Source organism: Lathyrus oleraceus, chromosome 6 (genome assembly GCF_024323335.1).
Source record: "Lathyrus oleraceus cultivar Zhongwan6 chromosome 6, CAAS_Psat_ZW6_1.0, whole genome shotgun sequence".
Lineage (NCBI taxonomy): Eukaryota > Viridiplantae > Streptophyta > Magnoliopsida > Fabales > Fabaceae > Lathyrus > Lathyrus oleraceus.
Window position 1 is genome coordinate 443,024,449 of NC_066584.1, and position 22,386 is coordinate 443,046,834.

At 35.3% G+C, this 22,386-nt stretch overlaps 1 protein-coding gene across 4 annotated transcripts; it reads left to right on the plus strand.

Annotated features, from left to right (window-relative positions):
- Nucleotides 1–657: 657 nt before the first annotated feature.
- Nucleotides 658–4,023, plus strand: LOC127098397 (AUGMIN subunit 2). Of its 4 annotated transcripts, none has more exons than XM_051036981.1 (7): nucleotides 658–938; nucleotides 1,281–1,451; nucleotides 1,547–1,675; nucleotides 1,785–1,889; nucleotides 2,178–2,246; nucleotides 3,062–3,175; nucleotides 3,456–4,023. In XM_051036981.1, the coding sequence occupies exons 2-7, from the start codon at nucleotides 1,326–1,328 to the stop codon at nucleotides 3,657–3,659; spliced, it is 747 nt and encodes a 248-aa protein (XP_050892938.1). In that variant the 5' UTR covers nucleotides 658–938; nucleotides 1,281–1,325; the 3' UTR covers nucleotides 3,660–4,023. The 4 variants fall into 4 exon arrangements, with proteins under 4 accessions (XP_050892938.1, XP_050892937.1, XP_050892939.1 ...); XM_051036980.1 differs by having other exon boundaries at nucleotides 1,292–1,451; XM_051036982.1 differs by having other exon boundaries at nucleotides 1,297–1,451.
- The last annotated feature ends 18,363 nt before the right edge of the window (nucleotides 4,024–22,386 follow it).

A 22,386-nucleotide genomic window follows, 5' to 3' on the forward strand; every position in this document is an offset into this window, starting at 1 on the left:
TCTTGTCATTTTATTTCGTACTGCATTTCAACTTCAGTCACTTTCATTTTTAAAACCCTTGTATTCTAAATCTTGTTCAAAATCAAATTGTTACTCTTCAAATATTACCCTTTTGATTTCAATAGTAAAATATTGTTCAAAGGTTTAAATACACACAAATATGTTCCGAGATATTTTCGAGTTTAATCTCTTAAATATTAATAGAAACTTGTTTTGTTTACCAAATTTTCAAATAAAAGTGAAGTGGTTTCTCATACCATCATAAACACCATCATACAAAGCTTCTCACCGGTATGGACAAACCCTAATCATCCTAACTATTATAACATATATTTATTTTTATCTTAATTTTATTTTTTTCTAATAATTGTGTCTCAATAGAATTTTTTTTAGAAAGAACTATACCAAAAACATCATAAAAATATACATTCATTAGCGCATTTTAATGATAGATTGTTTTAAGAGAAAATGGTAATGTATCGAAAGTGTTTTATACTATCCACCAATGTTCCAATGACGAACATTCATCCCGCATATTCATTAAAAAATTTAAAATATTTATATAACATGATAAAATAATATATTCTTGGATGAAACATCACCATTAAAGTCTTGTTTTAATATATTTATATTTTTGTCAAGAATCCAAACCTCCCATTTTTTAACGCTTAACCCAACTGTTTTAATTCAAGGAGGGAGGAGTAACAAATTAACAATCATTCAAAAAGAATGATTGAAAGAACTGCAATATTACACTACTTCCTTCTCTCCTTTCCTTTATGTCGATCGTTTCTTCTTCTCAGACGCTCACACTTTCTGCAAACTTCTATGGGAAATCAACGATAGTGTGTCGCAAATCGCAATTGATATATATCACTCGAGACTGATTTTTCAGTGGTTTAGGGAATACCAAGTGGAGATTCTTCATCAAGATTTTGGTAGAGTCAGATTCTTTAACATTCTTTCTTTTTCTTTTCTTTTTTTGTCAAGAACACTGCGATTGCGATATCTTGAATGAACTCTGTAGGCTTGATCAACCGTTTTGTTTGTGGTTAATATAAATGGATTTACGTATTCTTTTTATGAATAAATTTGATTTGTGATTATGATTATGAATTATGAAGTTGAATTCGGAATTACAATTTTAGAATACCATAACGGAATGCTGTTAGAAACTGTTTTCGAGATTAATTTTCTGCATCATTCTCATCCTAATCAGTGTTCTGCGTCATTCTACATGCAATTGCATGTGCCAAATCGCCAATCATAAAAATATGTAGTTTCAATGCAGAATAGTATAGCAGTGTTTGAGTTTGAATTTTAAAATGTCAATGTCAAGTGCGTCGAGTCCGGTTAGAAGGAAGCCTGTGAAACGCGGAGGCGGAATGTCTAATGCTTTGTCAATTGCAAATGATCTTGGTTTCTCAGTGTCGTCTACGCCTTCATCCCGGGTACCATACCAGTCTCTCCTGTATCCTCCAAATCGCTTCAATTGTTTCAGAATTGAGGTTTGTTAACGACGTGACGTATCTCGTGATTTTTCTAGGAAGGACTACAGAATTCATCTCCAGCAACAACTAGGGAAAAGGGTGAGGACTTGATCAAGGTTTTGAGAGAACTAACCAATGTCCAAAGAAAAATAGCAAATTTGGAAATTGAACTCCAAGGTCGAAAGGTCAGCCTTACTTATCCATTCTGGTTTTTTGTGGGTCTGGATTTCCACATCTAGTGTTTTAGCTTTAAACTCTTTTTTTAATCAATACTTGTTACTTGTGAAATTTTAGGATCATGAAACTTCTGGATATTTGACACATGTGAGTGAAATGGAGAAGAAGATTGAGACGTTGTCAAGGATTACTACTATTCTCAAAGATGTTATTCAGAATAAGGTATAACCAATATTGTTCGTTATTTTACTCATTTATCAATTGTAGTCTACTACAGATTGTAGTTAATTAATTCATCAGTCTGATTCGATTGTTTTATTAGACTTTCATTTGAAGGGAACTATGCCTTCAGTGACTATAAAAAGAAATAAATTTTCAGAAGTTCCACTTTACATTGTTTTCTACTCTTGTTTGCTTTCCTTGTTAAATAGTTCCCATCCTGGCATTGGGGTTCAAGAATTTAGTTATTCATGTACTTATCAACATTATTTTATTGTTATAATTTGGCAGGATTGCATAATAGCTCGTCTGCAGCGGCCATATTCCCTAGATTGCATTCCTGTTGAAGTAGAATATCAGGTTGGAGACCATAATTTGTCATGTAATCAGACTTCTCATTCACATAATCTAAACACTAGGTCGCCCAACACAAGAAGTCATGTGCATTTGGTATTCTAGTTGTGTCTAAATCAATACGCACATTGTATTTAGTTTCATATTTTGCTAAATGTAGTCTATGATGTGATAATTTTTTTAGTTTTCCCGAATAAAGCATGTTAACTACAAAATGCAGCATTCCAGAGAATACTTAATAAACTGTCTTCAACTGGGCTGTAGGAAATAGCTATAAGATTCTTATATGCATTAAAAGTTATACATTAAGGGACTTGGCCTCTGTTTGTTTTCATGTTGGAGACGCATGTATGAAGAAAAGCTAGTCTTTCTGGTTCTTAAAATCACAGTGGAAGTCATAATGGAACGCGAGTATGGCATATAAAACGCCAAAACAATCACACTGCTAACCTATTTGCTTCACCATCCATTGTATAATGGAAATCAGGAATATAGTCAACCACGTTCTCGATCAGCCAAGTGTAAATTGACACCCCTAATACTAATACATACCTATGTTGTTTGTAACCAGGCATAAATATCTTATGCAATATGAGTTAATTATTCTCAAAGCTTGAGTGGCTAACCTGAAATTTACTTGTACAAAATGTGGTATAACTAAAAGTTAAATATAATGATGGCATTTAAGTGTATATTATTACTCCAATAATGTGAAAACATTAGTCTTTTTTGTCCCAATGCTTTTACAGTTTTACCTAGTTCACCCAATAGTAAGCCGGACATTGAAATGCTTGCATCATATAAATTTTTAATTCTTGCAGAAACAATTCTCTGAACTACTGATGAAGGCAGCTAGCGACTATGGTACCTTGACAGTATCTGTGGCAGATTTGCATTGGAGTATGAATTTTAAGGAACCTCCTTCTCTTTGGGGGGTATGCTTCTACAATCATTTTATTGTTCCTTGATATTGATGGCATGACTTTCTGTTGCCTCCATTATGATAAACTAATTTGCATTCCTTGACCATAGTTTTTAAGTTCTTGCTTGGAGTATAAGTAACTAATCTTGGTTTCTGTTACATGTTCTGAAGGTTATGCGTTCTGCTGCATTTCAATAAGTGTTTTCACAGGCAACAACACTACTTGAAGTGTGTGTTCACTACTTCTACTACTTGCCTTTTAAACGAAATTTCTTTGTTTTTTCTTCTTCCAGGACATGCTTCGACCTATTCCTCTTGCTTTGGCATATTGCACTCAGTACTTTGAAGCTATGTCTGCCACAAGAGTATCACTTGCAGCACTTCAGAAACTAAGAGAGCGCAATTTTGATTCTTCTTTAGCCAGGACACCCACAAGTGATTCTTCCCAGATACTATGTGGTGTTTCTGATTGTCTAACTTCACTTCCATCACAATAATCGTAGAAGATAAAGGATCCTGTGTTGCCCTCACCCAGTTAAACAAGAGTGTTACGTAGTTATCCAACACATCTGCATCTTTCTTGTCATATATCATACTTCATTCGCTTGTACATATCAATAACATTGCTTCAAAGTTTAATATTTTCAGTTCACAAGGACATCATATTCCACACTTTGCCGGTTCCAGTGCTGCAATGCTAAAAATGGATGTTATTGACTCACGATATGTACATCTTGCTAAATAATTTTTCTTCAAAGAAAAACATCACTAAATAGTGTAATCTATTAAGTTGTGTATATTAGGTACAATCATGATAAACCTTTCAAATTCAAAATCTTTAAATACAGCAAAACTTTATTATTTGTGTGTATATATAGTACTGTAGCTACAGCTATATCCACTAAGTATTGTAGTGCAGTGTGTGCAACCATTTTGTTGTAACCGTTTTAGCAGAGTTGTGAAAGTTTGTTATTCTCTATTCTCTCTCTTCCATCTTCGTCTTCTTTATCTTGTGCACCAACAATTGGTATCTAGAGCTCCGGTTCAGATCCATAGAGAAACACAGGGAAACACGAGTGAACGGTGAGGCATTGTGTGATTGATTTCGTTTCTTGAATTCATGTTGAATTTCTGATTCGGAATCGTAACAGAATCACATTTCTTGATTCTGCGGGATTGAGAAACACCATTGTTTGGTGAGATTTTAGTGATTTGCACAAAGTTGAAGATGAACGGAAATGGTAACCTGAGAACTAAGTTTCTAGTGTTCGATGACAAGAACTTGAATCGGTGGATGATTCATATGTGTGTGTTGTTTGACGTTCAAGATGTTCTTGATCTCGTCAACGACGGTTACGTTTTGGTTGCACTTCCAGAAAATGCAACGGATGCGTAGAGGAATGCTCAGCGTGATCTGAAGAAGAAGGGCCATAAGGTGTTGTTCTACATCCATTCGTGTATGGATGTGAACATGTTTGAGAAAATTGTTGATTCGACGACGACAAAGGCTGCGCGGGACACACTGGTGCGGTACTACGACGGTGATGCATCAGTGAAGAAGCTAAAGCTTCAGTCTCTACGTAAGCAGTATGAGAATCTCGGCATGAAGAACAATGAGAAGGTACTTGACTATATCTCCAGAGCGACTCTAATCACAAATGAGATGAATTCGTGTGGATAAACTCTCTCTAAAGAAAGCATTATTGAGAAGGTACTTAGATCTCTTACTCCTCAGTTTGATTACATTGTTATAGCAATTGAACATTCTAAAGATCTGATCACCATGAGAATAGAAGAGCTGCAAAGCAGTCTAGAGGCACAAGAGTTGTGTCTGACTAAGAGAAACTCTGAAATGTAGGTAGAAATATCATAAGCAATCCTGGTCAGAAGTCAGGAAGAGACTTGATGGTGTTCAGAAGTCAGAAACCTCAACTTCTGAAAGGCAGAAGAGTGCTCATAAGAGGAAGGAGAAATATGATAAGAGGAAGGTTCAATGCTATTGTTGTAAGAAGTTTGTGTTGGTGTAAGCCCTAGAGGCCAATACTTTTGGTACTTGTATCGAATTATTTATTAATAATAAAAGGCATTTTCTTTATTATGGTTGATTAATAAAGTCCCTGGAATAGATAGTCCGTTTAATGTATTAAGTGTGACTTAATCATGAGAACACATTAAACATAAGGACATTATTCTTAAAGTATCCGTAGTCGAGCTTTAGTGTGAAGTGGGATAACATTAAAGCATTAAGACTATTATGTTTGTAGACTGATGATCACATCTCATGGATCATGGATAAAGAGTTATCAAGTCTTAAACATAGGTATGAATATTATGAGTAATATTTATACCGGATTGACCTGCTATGAGAATACTATATAGAAAGTTATGCAAAGTGTCATAAGTTATTCTCATGGTGATAATGGTGTATACCACTCTTCGACCTGAAACCACTATGGATCCTAGATGTAGAGTCGAGTGCTTTGTTGCTGATCCAACATTGTCCGTAACTGGATAACCATAAAGACAGTTGATGGGTACTCCACAAAGCATGCTGAGGGACATGAGTGTCCTAGATGGAATTTGCCCATCCTGCGTAACAGGATAAATGTCTATGGGCCCAATATTGAACTGGACAAGGATGACACGGTCTATACCTTGTGTTCAATATAGACATAGGGGCAAAGGGGTAATTATACACATAATTATTATCACAGGAGGTTTTGTCAAATCACATGACATTTTCGTGACTTGGGTAGCAGTGATGTGTTGCTAGATACCGCTCACTGTTTATTATGTTAAATGCGTGATTTAATATAATTGCCAACGCCGCGAAAACCTATAGGGTCACACACAAAGGACGGATTGATGAGAGATAGAATAATTAAGGAACATCGTAAGGTACGGTGTACTTAAGTAGAATACAAAATATGGTAAGGTACCAAATACTTAAGTGATTTTGGCATTTTATGAGATATGGGCCAAAATGCACTTAAGTGGGCTTTTTGGATTGAAGCCCACACAAGTGGTTCTATAAATAGAACCCCTTGGGTAGAAGCATTGTAACTCACTGAGACAGAAAACACAACTGAAGAGTTGGAATTTCGTATCTCTCTCTCACTCAAAGCCTTCATTCATAACAGCTAGCACTGCGATTGAAGGAATCCGTTCGCGTGGACTGAGTAGAGACGTTGTCATCGTTCAACGTTCGTGATCGCCCCGTGGATCTGTATCAAAGGTTTTGATCATTATCATAAATCTGCACCAAAGGTTTGAATCGCCACAAGAGGTAACGATTCTATCACTGATCATGCCCATTCGTAAGGATCACTAAATGGAGAAATTTTAAATTCCGCTGCGCCTTGGATGGCAATTCTTCTACAGTTTGGCCACTTCGCTGCTGATTGTTGGTCAAACAAGTAAATGAAGTCAGAAGAAGCAAACATAGGTAGAAGAGACTTTGATGATGAACATGTGCTATTAATGGCGTCTGGATCTAATGATGCATATTTGGGAGACTGCTGGTATATGGACACTGACTACTCAAATTATCTTACTGGAAATAACAAATGACTGGTTGACTTTGACTATGGTAAGAGGACAAAGATCATATGTGTTGATGATAAATATCTTAATGTTGAATGTATGAGAAATGTCAGAGTAGTTTTGAATAATGGTAAAACAACATTGATTCATAATGTGTGGTATGTTCCTGACATGAAAAATAATTTGAAGAGTGTAGGTCAATTAATTGAGAAATGATTTTCAGTTACCATGAAGGACAATCTTTTGAAGTTGTATGACTGTAATTAGAAGTTGATTATGGATTCGGAATAGGGAAGGAATTGAACATCTAAAGTGAATGTAAAACTGCAGACTCTTAATTCCTTAGTGCAACAAGTGTCGTGAAGAAAAGTGAGGTGTGGCACAAAAGATTTGGTCATCTAAACTTCATAAGCTTAGGGTATCTGAATTTAAAAAAGATGATACATGGAATTCTGTTGAAGCGGTAAAGCAACAAGCAAAAGTAATTATTTTGATTTTTATCGTCTCCACAGGGATTGATGCGACATCAACACCCTTCAACGATCTCTACGATTTTAAGCTTGGGTTTGTAAGATTTGAATTCAAAGTTAAGCTATGTAAAACAAATGAATAAATAAATAAAGCTTCCGAGAGATATGAGAGTTTTACATGATTGAATTTCATCCATTGATCGAACATGTAATTTACCAACCAGTTATGCACAAACTAAACATTTATCAATATCATCATGTATCGCTCACAACAGGGTTCATGTCTAAACTTCCGTCGAGAGATCAACTATATTGTCTAATTGACGATCTCTAAGCCTATCAAACAATACATAACATTAAGATTTGATACTCACGCGAATGTTAAATCTAAATCTATGTATATATTTTAGCGTCTAACATATGATTATCCTAGATCTAGATTCGAAGAGTATTTGTGAATAACAGTTCAAATCAATAGATAAACAAGGATAACATCGATATAGATTCGTAAATAGATCGTACATAACGCCATGATTACTAAAATTACATATTTTAACAGTAAACTTACATACAATCCTAACAAGAAAGGAATTTAAGAAAAAAATGAAGATGAACAAACATCCACCGCGATTTCCCAATGATAGAGACAAATCCAACTCCGGATCTTCAAGAAGCACCCTCACTTGTTATTTTCTAAGTATCTATCTCTCCTAACTAAAACTTGGTGTAGGTGGAAATAGGGTTAAAAGTTCCCTAAACCGTATCAAAAAATATGATTTAGACCTATTTATACAAAATTGGAAATTTTCTATCTCGCCCGGCAAAATCACGTTTAAGTGCCTTCCATCTGACTCAAACACAACCAAGCGTCATTGGAAAAAAATATATATTCTCACCCAGCGACCAAGACCTCGTATGGAGAACTCAAAATCACAAGCCCTCACTGGGATACCAAGGCAATATTTTCCCCCGGATTTGGCTTTGCCCCGAGCTCGCCATAGCTCCCTGGGCGAGCTCGCTTCTTGCTCGGCCGACGAGCATGCTTTATTTTCAATAAATTTGCTTTGCTTCTAATTGCTTGGTTTTGTATCTTTATTATTTAGCTTCCTACATACTTAGCACACACATCAAGGATACCAAAGCCAAATTCCAAATATATAATATTCTATAAATAAATCGGGGAAATTAATCATTGAAATCGCAAATTAGAGCTGAAAAATGCCAAGTTTTTATGTACAAAAATAGTCAAAATTTACACTTATCAAATTCTCACCAACTTAAAACTTTGTTTGTCCTCAAACAATGGTCAATCAAACCTAAAGAAACAAGATCAACTACCAAGAAATCATGATCAACAAGTTTTTAGAAACGAAAACTAATGTATGATTCAAATTGTAAAAGTCCAAGCAAAGTAACGTTTATCACTATACTACAACGACACCATAATCATGAAACATATTTTAAGCACAACACACATGTCAAAAACTCTAAAGAATACATATTCAAGAATGAATCACACCTAACATTCAAATTCATCAAGGGATGAAAAACAAACACAAGGGACTTAACTCACATCCAACAATCTTGCTAATATCTTTATCAAATTATGCATTCATCTAAAAAAAATATATTAAAGTATAAAACACAAATCACAAGGACTTCAACGGTTGTAATATGTCTTGGGTAACAAAGAAAGGTCATTTATTAAGGTAATTGAATTAAAAATATTGTCTACTCATATGAGAGTGATCACTACTCAAATTCTCAAACATTCACAACTTCTTTTACCTTTTTCTTATTGCTCAAGTGTTACACCTTTTCACACAACTTATTAGCATAAAATCTTTTTGCTATTTTTTTCTTTTTAAAGGCTTTTTCTTTTTCAATTTTCTTTTCTTTTTTTTCTTCAAATTTTTCTTTTTCTTTCTCAACCTCTTAGCAACCAACCTTTTCTCCCCAACTTTTTTACAACCAAATATTGTAATCTGAATGCTCCCAAACTTTCTAAGGCAAGAGTAAAAATTCAAACCACAATTTATGGTTGAGGGTTCAAGAAAAAATCTAATAATCCAATCTAAAATCAATGATGAACTACTATTTGCGTCCAAAGGAAAAATCACACAATTCAAAATTGATATAGATCCTGATATTAAGGCTCAAAGGGGTTAACTAATACTCACTCAATCACAAGGTATGCTACTTTTTGGTCAAGTAGTTGTGCTCAAAATAAAAAAAATCCTTGATTATTTTCATGCCTTTATACAATTCAACACAAATGCAAGATTAAACATAAGCCAAATGAGTTAAAACAAGAATTGTTTGTCGCCTGTGCATATAGTAAACAATGGAAAGTTTCCTCACATTTGATTATGATCTAAAGTGACTCAAACATAAACATGTATAGAAAAATAATGAATGACATGAAATTTTTACAAAACTTAAGTTTCATATTCATGTTATGTTCTAGAAGGCATTAAACATGTACTTTGACAATGTAACTTCCTTTCAAACTTTTATCATTACCATGACATTTTCTTGTTGATCCAATCAAACTTGAAAAATGACTCCATATTTTTATTCAAGCTGATCAAAGATAAGTTTCTTGGACAAACACAAAATAATTTTTTAACAAATTTTAAATTAAACAAGTATGTATACAATATACACAAATGTAACAAAGCTTAACAATATAGAAACATGTATAAAGCTCAAAAATACAGAAAAGGGTAAAAATAAAAAATATAGGCAGTAAAGCAGCAAGCAAAAGTAAGTATTTTGATTTTTATCGTCTCCACAGGGATTGGTGTGACATCAACGCCGTTCAACGGTTCTACGATTTTAAGTTTGGGTTTGTAAGATTTGAATTTAAAGTTAAATTATGTAAAACGGATGAATAAATAAATAAAGTTTCGGAGAGATATGAGAGCTTTACAGGATTGAATTTCATCCACCGATTGAACATATAATTTACCAATCAGTTAAGCACAATTTAAACACTTATCAATATCATCAGGTATCGCTCAAAACATGGTTCATGTCTAAACTTTCGTCGAGAGTTCAACCGTATTGTCTAATCGACGATCTCTCAGCCTATCAAACAATACGGAGCATTAAGGTTTGATACTCACGTGAATGTTAAATCTAAATCTATATATAGAGTTTAGCGTCTAACAGGTGATTATCCTAGGTCTAGTTTCGAAGAGTATTTCTCAATAACAGTTCAAATCAATAAATAAACAAAGATAACATCAATATAGATTCGTAAATAGATCGTACATAACGTCATGATTACGAAAAATACATATTTAACAGTAAACTTACATACAATCCCAACAAGAAAGGGATTTAAGAAAAGAATGAAGATGAACAAACATCCACCGCGATTTCTCAACGATAGAGGCAAATCCAACTCCAGATCTTCAAGAAACACCCTTACTTGTTGTTTTCTAAGTATCTATCTCTCCTAACTAAAAAATGGTGTTGAAGGAAATGGGATTAAAAGTTCCTAAAACAATACCTAAAAATCTGATTTGGACCTATTTATACAAAATTGGGAATTTGTTGTCTCGCCCGACGAGCAAGGGCTTGCCCGACGAAATCACCTTTAAGTGCCTTCCACCTGGCTCAAACGCAGCAAACTGTCATTGGCAAAAATATTTATTAACCCCCAGCCACAAAGACCTCTCCCGGCGGACTCAAAATCACAAGCCCTCGCCGAGAGACCAAGGCAAGATTTGTACCTGGATTTAGCCTCGCCCCGAGCTCTCCATATCTCGATGGCGAGCTCGCTTCTTTCTTGTTACTGCTTGCCCGACGAGCAGGCTTTATTTTCAACAAATTTGCTTTGCTCCTAACTTCCTCTTTTTGTGCCTTTATTATTTGGTTTCCTGCACACTTAGCATACATATCAAGGATACCAAATCCAAATTCAAAATATATAACATTATATAAAAAATCAGGGAAATTAATCATTGAAATCGCAAATTAGAGCTTAAAATATCAAGTTTTTATGTACAAAAATAGTCAAAATTTGCACTTATCAAATTCCTGGAATTAAGAAGCCAGAGAAGTCATGCAATGTGTGTATGAGATGGAAGCAACCAAGACTACCATTTGCATATGAAATGCCTCTAATACTAAATCATGCTCTGGGTGTGGTGCATTCTAATGTCTGTGGACCATTTTCAGTACCTTCACTTAGAGGTAATAAATACTTTGTGTCATTTGTTGATGAGTTCACAAGAATGACATGGATATCGCTCATAAAGTTCAAACACAAGGTGTTTGCTATATTTAACATATTCAGAGTCAAGGCTAAGAACCAGGGTGGTTAAAAGCTGAAAGTTCTTAGAACTGATGATGGAGGTGAGTATAACTCTACAGAGTTCAGAAAGTTCTGTGAGGAGAATGGAATTGAGCATGATGTGACTGCTCCATACACTCCTCAACCCAATGGTCTTGCTGAAAGAAGAAACTGTACTTTTCTTGATATGACAAGGAGCACACTGAAGGAGAGGAAGCTACCTCACACCTTGTGGGGAGAAGTTGTTGCTACTGCGACATATGTGCTCAACAGGTGTCCAACCAAGAAGCTGAAGGAAATTTTTCCTTTAGAGATATGGATTGGAGATAAGCAAAGTGTGATCCATCTGAAGGTGCTTGGTTTTGTTTGTTACAAACATTTTGGATGACAAAAGTAGAGTTATGTTGCTTGTATTGTACCACAATATATGTGCTTATAAGCTTTACTGTCCTACCATTAACAAGGTTGAATTCAATAGAGATTTTATTGTGAAGGAATCATAAGCGTATCTCAATCCAACTTTGGTGTAAAATTAACCTCTGAAGATACTTCAGAATCTGAAGGTTCTGAAGATGATTCAGAATCAGAAAATGATTCTGAAGAAAATGACTATGAAGGTGAGTCTGACTCTGATGGTGAATCTGATTCTGATGGGGATTCAGACTCTGGTGGAGATCCAAACTTTGGGAATATTACAGACTCTAAGGGTGGTCATGCCTCTGAAGGTAGTATTTTTGGGGTTCCAATATCTGATATTATTCCAACATTTGAAGGAGATTCTGAACATGTCCAGAGGCCACAAAAAACAGAAGCATACCAAGAAGGTTTGCAGAGTTTGACATGCTATAAGATACTGAAGTGGACTATAAAGGAGAAGTCATTTAGTGTGCCATGTTAATAGACTCTGGACTAGTCATTGATGAAGAAGCGTTCAAGAAGAAAGTATGGATGAAGGCCATGAAAGAAGAACTTGAGGTTATAGAAAGAAACAAGAGTTGGAAGTTGACTGAGCTTCCAAAGGACAAGAAAGTCATCAACTTCAGATGGGTTTTCAAGGAGAAACTGAAGCCAGATAGATCAATTTGCAAACATAAAGTAAGGTTAGTAGCAAGAGGATTTCTACAGAAACCTGGGTTAGATTACTTTGAATTATTTTCTCCAGTAGCGAGATATGAGACAATCAGACTGGTGATTGTGATAACTGCTATTAGGAATTGGCCTCTGATGCATCTAGATGTCAAATCTGCATTTCTGAATGGTCCATTGCAAGAAGAGGTATACATGTCACAACCTCATGGATTTGAGAAAAAGAATCAGGAAGGGATGGTGTTCAAGTTGCAGAAAGCCTTGTATGAACTGAAACAAGTTCCTCGAGCTTGGAATATGAAGATTGATTCATTTTTCAAGCTCCAAAGATTCAAAAAGTGTGAGATAGAGTATCGCGTTTATGTTCATCATACTTCTAAAGGCAATATGATTCTGGTGTGTCTCTATGTTGATGATATGTTGCTAATAGGGAGTTGTGAACATGAGATAACTAAGTTCAAGAAGGTGCTGATGAATGAGTTTGAGATTACTGATCTAGGAAAGATGACATATTTCCTAAGGATGGAGTTTATGTACTCTGAAAAGGGTATTATTTTACATCAATTGAAATATAAACTTGAGCTTCTAAAGAGATTTGAGTTACTGAGTTGTAAGGTTGTTGTCACATCTGCAGAAACAAATCACAAACTGGATTCTGATTCTGAAGGTGATGATGTAGATGCCACAACTTTCAAGTAGTTGGTTGGCTCTATGAGGTATTTGTGTAATACCATACATGACATTTGCTATGCAATTGGAATGGTTAGTAGGTTCATGAGTAAACCAAAGTGGTCTCATTACCAAGTTGTTGTCAGGATTCTGAGGTATATTAAGGGGACTCTGAAGTATGGAGTTTTGTTCTCTTATGGAGAGAAGAATAATACAGAGCTTATGTGTTACCTAGACTCTGATTGGTGTGGAGACAGAATTAACAAAAGAAGTACTTCTGGATATTTGTTTAGTATCTGGGAAGTTCTATTTCTTGGTGTTCCAAGAAGCAACCAGTTGTTGCTTTGTCAATCTGTAAAGTTGAATATATTGTAGGTGTTGTGGCTACATGTCAAGTTGTTTAGCTTCTGAATTTACTGCAAGATCTGAAGATCAAGGTAAACAAGCCTCTGAAGCTGATGATTGATAACAAGTCTGCAATCAATCTTGCCAAGAACCCAGTGATGCATGGGAGAAGCAAGCATATTGAGACTAAGTATCATTTTCTGAGAAGTCAGATTCATAATGGAGTGCTAGAAGTTATGCATTATAACACCCAGAAGCAGCTGACAGATGTTTTGACGAAAGCGATCAAGATTGATCAATTTCTCCACTTAAGGGATGGAATTGGTGTTATTAATTTTGATTAGTTAAATCCTAAATTAAGGGATGATGATGAAGGGTAATTCAATATTTTAGTATTTCGCCAACGTGGCAAATATGTTTGTGTATATATAGTATTATAGTTGTCAACATTTGTATCCACTGAGTATTATAGTGCAACGTGTGTGCAACCATTTTGCTATAACCGTTTTAGCATAGTAGTGAAAGTTTGTTATTCTCTCTTCTAGCTCTTCTTCCGTCTTCATCTTCTTCATCTTGTGCACCAACAAACTTTTGTCCTGAGTTTTCATGGGAAAAACAATTTCTTTATATTTTCATTCAAAAAATTAAACCGAAGCTAACTCCACTTCACTGTTAAATCATAAAGTTAACAAGTGCATTTTATGGGAAGAGATTTTCTGCAGAGTGACATTTTTCTACGGTGGAATCTCACCCACTCATTCTTTTCTCATAAAAATTAAACTTAATTATAAAGGAATTAGATGGTAATGGTTGATCACTAGCATTAATACCTATGATACATAGGTGTGGCTACGTACTAAATAATACATTTAGAAAAATTAAATTACAATTACATTTAATAAAAATAAGAGTTTAACTATAAAATATACACCTTTTGGTCACTATTATAAGTAACAACAAAAATTTAAGTTCATTGAATAATTAATGTATCTGATATATAATAACGACTAAATACATCATTTATTCAATGAATTTAAAAAGCTTTTATTTGCTTATAATAGTGACCGGTGGGTGTACTTGTATAACAAAACATCGGAATAAAAGTTTAAAAAATAAAAAATAATAAAATAATAAAGAAACTAAAATATATAATACAGATGCATATACACAAGTTATATCGGAAATATGATGCTTCAGTATCAAATGAAGTTTCTCCAACTGCAGATTGCGAGACTCTAGCTTTCTTCCTGAGAACAAAAGCATGTTGTTGGGTCACTCTGCCATGTCTCATTCATTTTTAGTTATCAGCCATTTTTCTATAATCAAACAAGAAAAAACATGTCATAATAAAACAGTATTGGATAATTGAACCTAAAAATATAAAACGGGTAAATTTGGATTTTTTTATCCGGACTAAGGGTGTGCATTTCAAAATCTGGACTGAATGAAACCAGAATAAAAGAAGCAAAAACAGAGCTTACGAACCCTTAGCCATAACTATTCAAAATTTCAAACCAAAGCAATTTAGAACAAAACAGATATAAAATATCTATTGTATGTAATCTAACGTATTATAAATATAACCTATTTAGATAGTTCATGCATCTCAAATAAAAAAGTAAGGAAATGAGAAACTTACCAAATGTGAGAGTTGAACGATCTTGGATTGAATGTTGTGGAGTAAAACTTGAGAGACATGCTAAGCTTGAATGCAGTGAAGTATAAGTTGTGAGAAATCATGAAAAATGTTAGAACAAGAGTATGCTCACGAGCTTTGTTTGTTTTTCCTTGTTAACTTTGTTGACAGATCTGGAAGGGGGAGAGAGAAAGGCCTGGATGCGAATACCTAAATAGAAACGTCTTTTGGAGTTCAGCAATGAACCTCCATTAACAATGCACAAGAACTGGAGAAGACGATGAACACTTGGAGAGAGAGAAAAAGATAAAGTTGTAACTAACTCTATCAAAATGCAAAATTTCAATTTTGTTCAAATCTGTTACAAAGGCAATTACATTTGGGTTTATATAAACACCTAAACTCAACTCAAATTCAAATGGAAATGAAATTCAAAAACTAAACTAACTTTAATGTTTAATTACATTCAACACCATCCCCTAATTCACATTCAATTTTAAACATCAACAACACCAATTCCATCTCTCAAATTAATAAAGTGTTCAGTTTTGATTACCTTGGTCAGCACATCTGCAGGTTGTTTCTGAGTGCTGACATGAACAACCTCAAGTACTCCATTCTAAACTTGATTGTGCATAAAATGGTACTTGGTATCAATGTGCTTAATTCTTACATGTAGCAAGACTTATGGCTGATTTGTTGTATATCATCAACTTAATTGGTTTGCTCACCTTGAACTTCAGTTCCTGCAGCAAAGTCATCAGCCAAGTAATTTGACAAGCTGACATAACACCAATTATGTATTCAACTTCACATGTTGATAATGAAACCATTGGTTTTTTCTTGTAAACATACCATATTTCCAAGGTCATTCATATCAAAAGCATTCATCAACACATTCTTGAACTTGTCTATCTCACGTGTACAACTTCGTGTCAGAAGTATGCCATCTACATAAAGACACACTAGAATCACATTATCTTAAGAGGTATGCTACACATACACATCATACTCCATCTCACATTTCTTGAATCCCAAATTCTTGAAAAATGAATCAATTTTCAGATTCAGATCCCTTGGAGCTTGTTTTAGCTTGCACAAGGCTTTATGCAGCTTGTACACCATCATTTCTTTGTTCTCTTTCACAAAACTAGGAGGTTGTAACACATAAACTTCCTCTTGCAATGGACCGTTCAAAAAAATTGACTTTACATCTAAGTGTATCCAATGCCAATTCCTATTTGCAGTTATGGAAATAATCAACCTTATGGTTTCATGTCTAGCTACATGTGCAAACAATTCAAAGTAGTCTAAACCATACTTTTGTAGGAATTCTCTAGCTACTAACCTTGCTTTATGCTTAGAAATTGAACCATTTGGCTTCAGTTTTATCTTGAAACCCCATCTCACACTAATGGCTTTCTTGTTTTGAGGTAGAACAATCAATTCCCATGTCTTGTTTCTTTCAACGACCCCAAGCTCTTCCTTCATGGTGTTCACCCACAACTTCTTCTCGAGAGCCTTATTGATATTGATAGGTATAGAGTCCACCATCGTGGAACTCTGTATGACTTTTCCTTCAGAATCAATCTCAATATCTTACAATAACTCAAAATTTACAAGTCTTCTTGGTATTTGTGCAGGTCCACCTTCAGAGGTTGGGTTACCTTCAGAGTTAAACCACCATCAGAGTCAGAGTCATCTTCAAATTCAGACTCTCCTTCATAGTTAGAATCACCTTCAGAGCCAAACTCACCCTTATAGTCAGTGTCATCTTCAAATTCAAACTCTCCTTTAGAGTCAGAATCACCCTTAGAGGCAGAATCTCCTTTAGAGGAAGAATCAGAATCTAGTGTTGACACTACATAAGAGTTGGTTTGAGACTTGCTTCAATCCCTAGTTTTATATTCTTTCACTATGACATCTCTAATGACTTCAACTTTATTGGTGACTGGACAATAGAGCTTATATGCACATGATTGTGATACCCTATAAGCAACATGACTTTGCTCCTGTCATCCAATTTCCTTCTAGTAGCATCTGGTATATGTTTGTAACATGCATAACTAAACACCTTAAAATGGTTGTCACTTTGCTTTCTTCTAGTCCACTTCTCAATTGGAACTACTTCATTTAACTTCTTTATTGGGCATCTATTAAGCACATATGTTGATGTAGTAATTGCTTCACCCCATAATTGCTTAGGTAGATTTTTATCCTTCAATATGCTCCTTGTCATGTCAAGCAAAGTTATATTTCTCCTTTTAGTCAGGCCATTATGTTGTGGAGTGTATGGAGCGGTCATCTCATGCTCAATACCCCTCACAGAACTCCTTAAACTATGTTAAATTTAACTCACCTCCAACATCGGTTTTGAGGATCTTCTCTTTATCCACTTTCATTTTCAGCCTTCATTTTGAACTTCTGGAACTCAGCAAACACCTCATGTTTGAACTTAATAAGTGTTACCCATGTCATTCTTGTGAACCCGTCCATAAATGAAAAAAAGTACTTGTTTTCTCCAAGTGAATGTTGAAACAAGATTTGTTTATGCCCTCAAAAGGTTTTGATGATAACACTGTATTTAAAGAATACTAGGGTTTGCTAACATTTTATTTAATTGTGCAGAATCACAAGCATATAACTAATATTGATTGTTAGCATATGTGAAGAAGCAATGCTTGCCTAAATTCTGATTGATCAGAATATGAAATGATTCATCAGCATCTAAATGCATCAGACTCCGAAGGTTCAGAATCTGGTCTCAAAACTCAGCTTTTGATGACAACCCAGAGTCTGAAAGGATGAAGGGCATCTGATCCGTACACTGTACCAAAGTAGTCTTGTCTTATCAAAACCCCATATTTCTTGATAAAGTCAACTAGGTTTTTTTTCCGCAAAGCTCAAGGAATAGAGATGTGACATCTTCAGTCTTTTCTACCTCTTGGTAGATACCTAGTACTTCGAAAGATACTGAGAGTAATGCTATTGTTCAGTGGACAAAGCTTCAGACCATACACTAGTCTTTAACGTCTCTCTCGACATACTTCTTCACTAAGTTTGCTCGTTATGTTCAAACCCTCCAATGACTTTTTTTCAGTCTCTATAAAAGGAAGCTGAAGACTCAAATGAAGGTTACAACATCACAACAAATTTTAAAAGATCTTAAGCTTAACTCAAAGATGTTATTTCTTGTAACTTTTATTGCCTAAAGATCTTAACGTTTCCTATCTTAGACTATCTTAGAAATATTAAGAGGTTGTAAAACCTTTGTGATTGTTGCACAACTATTATACTTCTGATTGTGCATCAAAGTATAATAGTTATCTTTTCTACTAAACTTTTGTTTAAAGTAGAGGAATTCTCTTTCCTGCGTGATTGAGCAAGGAAGTATCTTTCTAGGTTGATTGAGAAAGGAATTCTCTTGTTTGCGGACTTGAGTAGAATTCTCTTTCTAGGTCTATTAAGAAAGGAAGTCTCTTGTCTGAGAACTTGAGCATAAGTCTCTTCCTAGATTGATTGAGCATTGAAGTCTCTTGCAAGTGTGTTTGAGCAATTTGTAACTTGTTTGGTTATAGTTAAAAGCTCTTGTTGAGGCAATGGGACTGGACTACTCTCAGTTGAGGAGAGGATCCATGATAATCTTTGTGTGTTGCTTGCGTTTACTTCTGAACATTATATTTTTGTTGCTGTATTTACTTATGATATCAGAGTCTGAATTTGCTGGTTCATAAGTGAAATCAATTTTGGGCATATACCACTCAACCCCCCCCCCCCCCCCTTCTTGTGTATTTTCCTCACCTTCAATTGACAACAGAGCACAGTCTGTACTTATACTTAACTGTGGTGCAGTAATCGATCCTGGGATAAATACACTTGCTCTATCATGTCTAGTATTTCTGTTTCTTATGGCTATAGTGATCATGAAAAAACTCACTATTCTTGTAAACCACCTTCATTCAGTGGTGATTCCACCCAGTTTGAATGATGGAAGAGCAAAATGTATACTTACATCATTGGCCTTGATGATGAGTTATGGGACATAATTGAAGATGGAATTGATTTGGTTGTCGATGGTGTTGGGATGGTTAAAGATAGAAAAGTTCTTACACCATCTCAAAATAAAGTGTATAGGAAATATCACAGAGTAAAAGTTGTTCTGATTGAGGCTCTAACTCACTCATAATACATAAAAATCATTGATAAATCTACAGTCAAAACTATCTTCAAATTGTTGTTTCCACGTATGAAGGGAACCAACAAGTGAAAGAGGCAAAAGCAAATCTTCTTGTTCAACATTATGAGTTCTTCGGGATAAAGGTAAAGGCATAACCAACAAGAGAAAAGAAAGGTAAAGGGAAGTGGTTCGACGACTAAGGCATATGAGGCTATAAAAATCCGATTGGTCAAAATCAGCAAGAAGGAGGCTAGTCGAATCAGAGGAATCCCTCATACCAAAGTAACCAAAGAGGTGGTGCTGCAGGTAGAGGAAGAGGCGGTGGTCGAAAACCTGAAAAAAGTCACATTTAGTGTTTCAACTATCAAAAGTATGGTCATTGCTATAGTGTTTGTCTCGAAAAACAAAAGAGTCAAGATAATGATGCAAAGTTTGAAAAGCACGAAGAAGAAGAGATGTTATTGATGGTTAAAATAAGAGATGAAGAAAGATTCTAGGACCAATGGTACTTGGACTCAGGATGCTCATTACACCTGAATGATAGGAAATATTGGTTTGTCAACATGAAACCCTCAATGAAGAACATGGTAACATTTTCAAATGACAATCATCTAGCAACTGAAGGTATTAATGATGTTCTGATTATGATGAAAGATGGAAAAAGGTCAGTAATTTCCAATGTACTGTATATACCAGGCATGAAAAGTAATTTGCTCAACATATGGCAGTTGGTCGAAAAGAACTACAAAGTCTCGATCAAAGACAGGATGATAAAAGTTCACGACTTCGGTGAAAGGTTAATATTGAAGGAACCTATGTCTTAGAATAGAACCTTCAGGATTGAACTTAATGTGATGGAGCACAAGTTCCTTGCAACTGCAACTAGCAGGTATGAATGGAGATGACATTATAGACTTGGCCATCTCAATTTCAAATACATCATAGATCTGAAGAGAAGAAATATGGTTTTAGGGTTTCCAGAAATTGACATTCCAAACAAAGTGTGTGAGGAATGTGTGAAGGCGAAGAAGCGCAAGAACAACTTCAGCAAGGATGCAGAAAATAAGTCGAAGGTAATCCTTGAAGTCATATACTCTAATGTGTGTGGACCTATCCAGGTGGATTTGATTGGAGATAACATGTACTTTGTCACATTCATAGATGATTTCAGTCGAAAACTATGGACTTACCTAATCAAGAAGAAAAGTGAAATGATCGAGGTATTAGCCAAGTTTAAATCTATGGCCGAGAGATAAAATGGTCGGAAGCTCAAGATTCTGGGGACTGATGGTGGTGGAGAATATGTTTCGAAAGACTTCGACATGTTATGTGAAAAAGAAGGGATTGTGCATGAGATAGTGCCACCCTACACTCCACAGCAGAATGGAATTGCAAAAAGGAAGAATAGAACCATCATGAATAGGGTGAGAAGCATGTTGAAAGGCAAGCATCTAACCCAAAGAATTATGGGGAGAAACTGTGTCGACAACAACATATATTTTGAATAGATGTCCGACGAAGAAGCTAAAAGGAATTACACTAGAAGAAAGTTGGTATGGTGTCAAGCCTAGCTTGAGTCATCTGAAAGTATTTGGATCTGTAGTACATAGACATATGCCAAATCAGTTGAGAAGAAAACATGATGACAAGTCGAGTCAGATGATTCTAATAGGATATCATTCGACTAGAGGTTACAAGTTGTTTGACCTAGTGAACAAGCAAGTAGTGATCAACATGGACGTGATCATAGATGAGCTTAAGGTATGAGACTAGAATGGAAATGTCAAGAAGGATTCAATGAGAATCTTATGTGAAGAACCAGTAAGTGAAGTCAAAAGAGAAGTTCGACAAGAAGAAGTCAAAGGTCAAGCAAGCACAATCAGACCTCAAAGGACAAGATACATGCCTGCAAGGTTGCAAGAATGTGTGATTACATTAGATGATGTGGTAATTGAAGAATGTGTGTTGGTATATTATGCTTTCTATGCAGATGTCGAACCAATGCAACTGAAGTATTAAAGGATTCGAAGTGGGTGAAAGTAATGAATGAGGAACTGGAGTCCATCGAAGTCAATAACACTTGGTCACTTTTCGAATTTCCTCAAGGCAAGAAGGAAATTGAGAAGAAGGTGTGATTACATCATATGATGTGGTCGATGAAGAAGGTGAGTTGGTACACTATGTTTTCTATGCAGATGTTGAACCAATCAATGCAGTTGAAGTATTGAAGGATTCGAAGTGGGTGAAAGCAACGAATAAGGAACTGGAGTCCAACGAAGTTAACAACACCTGGTCACTTATCGAATTTCCTCAAAGAAGGCAATCGATTTGAAGTGGGTATACAAGGTAAAGTTGAATCCCAAAGGAGAAGTAACTTGACATGAGCCAAGACTTGTGGCGAAAGGATTTCTTCAGAAAGAAGGAATCGACTTCAATGAAGTTTTTGCACCTGATGCTAAGATCGAAACAATCAGGTTAGTTGTTGGTCTAGCAAACATGAACAACTGGAACACATGTCAGATGGATGTGAATGTGCATTCCTGAATGGCCCTTTAGATGAAGAAGTTTATGTTGCACAACCAGTTGGGTTTGTGAAACATGGAGAAGAAAACAAGGTATACAGGCTGCATAAAGCCCTGTATGGACTTAAGTAAGCTCCAAGAGCTTGGAATAAGAAGATGGATAGTTTCCTAATGGAGAAGGAATTTGTAGAGTGCACAACTGAGCATGAAGTATATGTAAGAAGAAGCAATAGTGAGTTGCTTATACTATGTCTATATGTCGATGACCTGTTGATAACAGGAAGTTGCAAGAAGAAGATCAAAGATTTCAAACATGACCTAAGTGAGGAGTTTGAAATGTCAGACATGGGAAATCTCTCATATTTCATTTGCATCGAATTTTACTAGAGTAGTAGATGTTTGATGATGCACCAAATAAGATATGCAGGTGGAATACTCAAGATATTTGAGATGCAAGATTGCAACCCAACTTC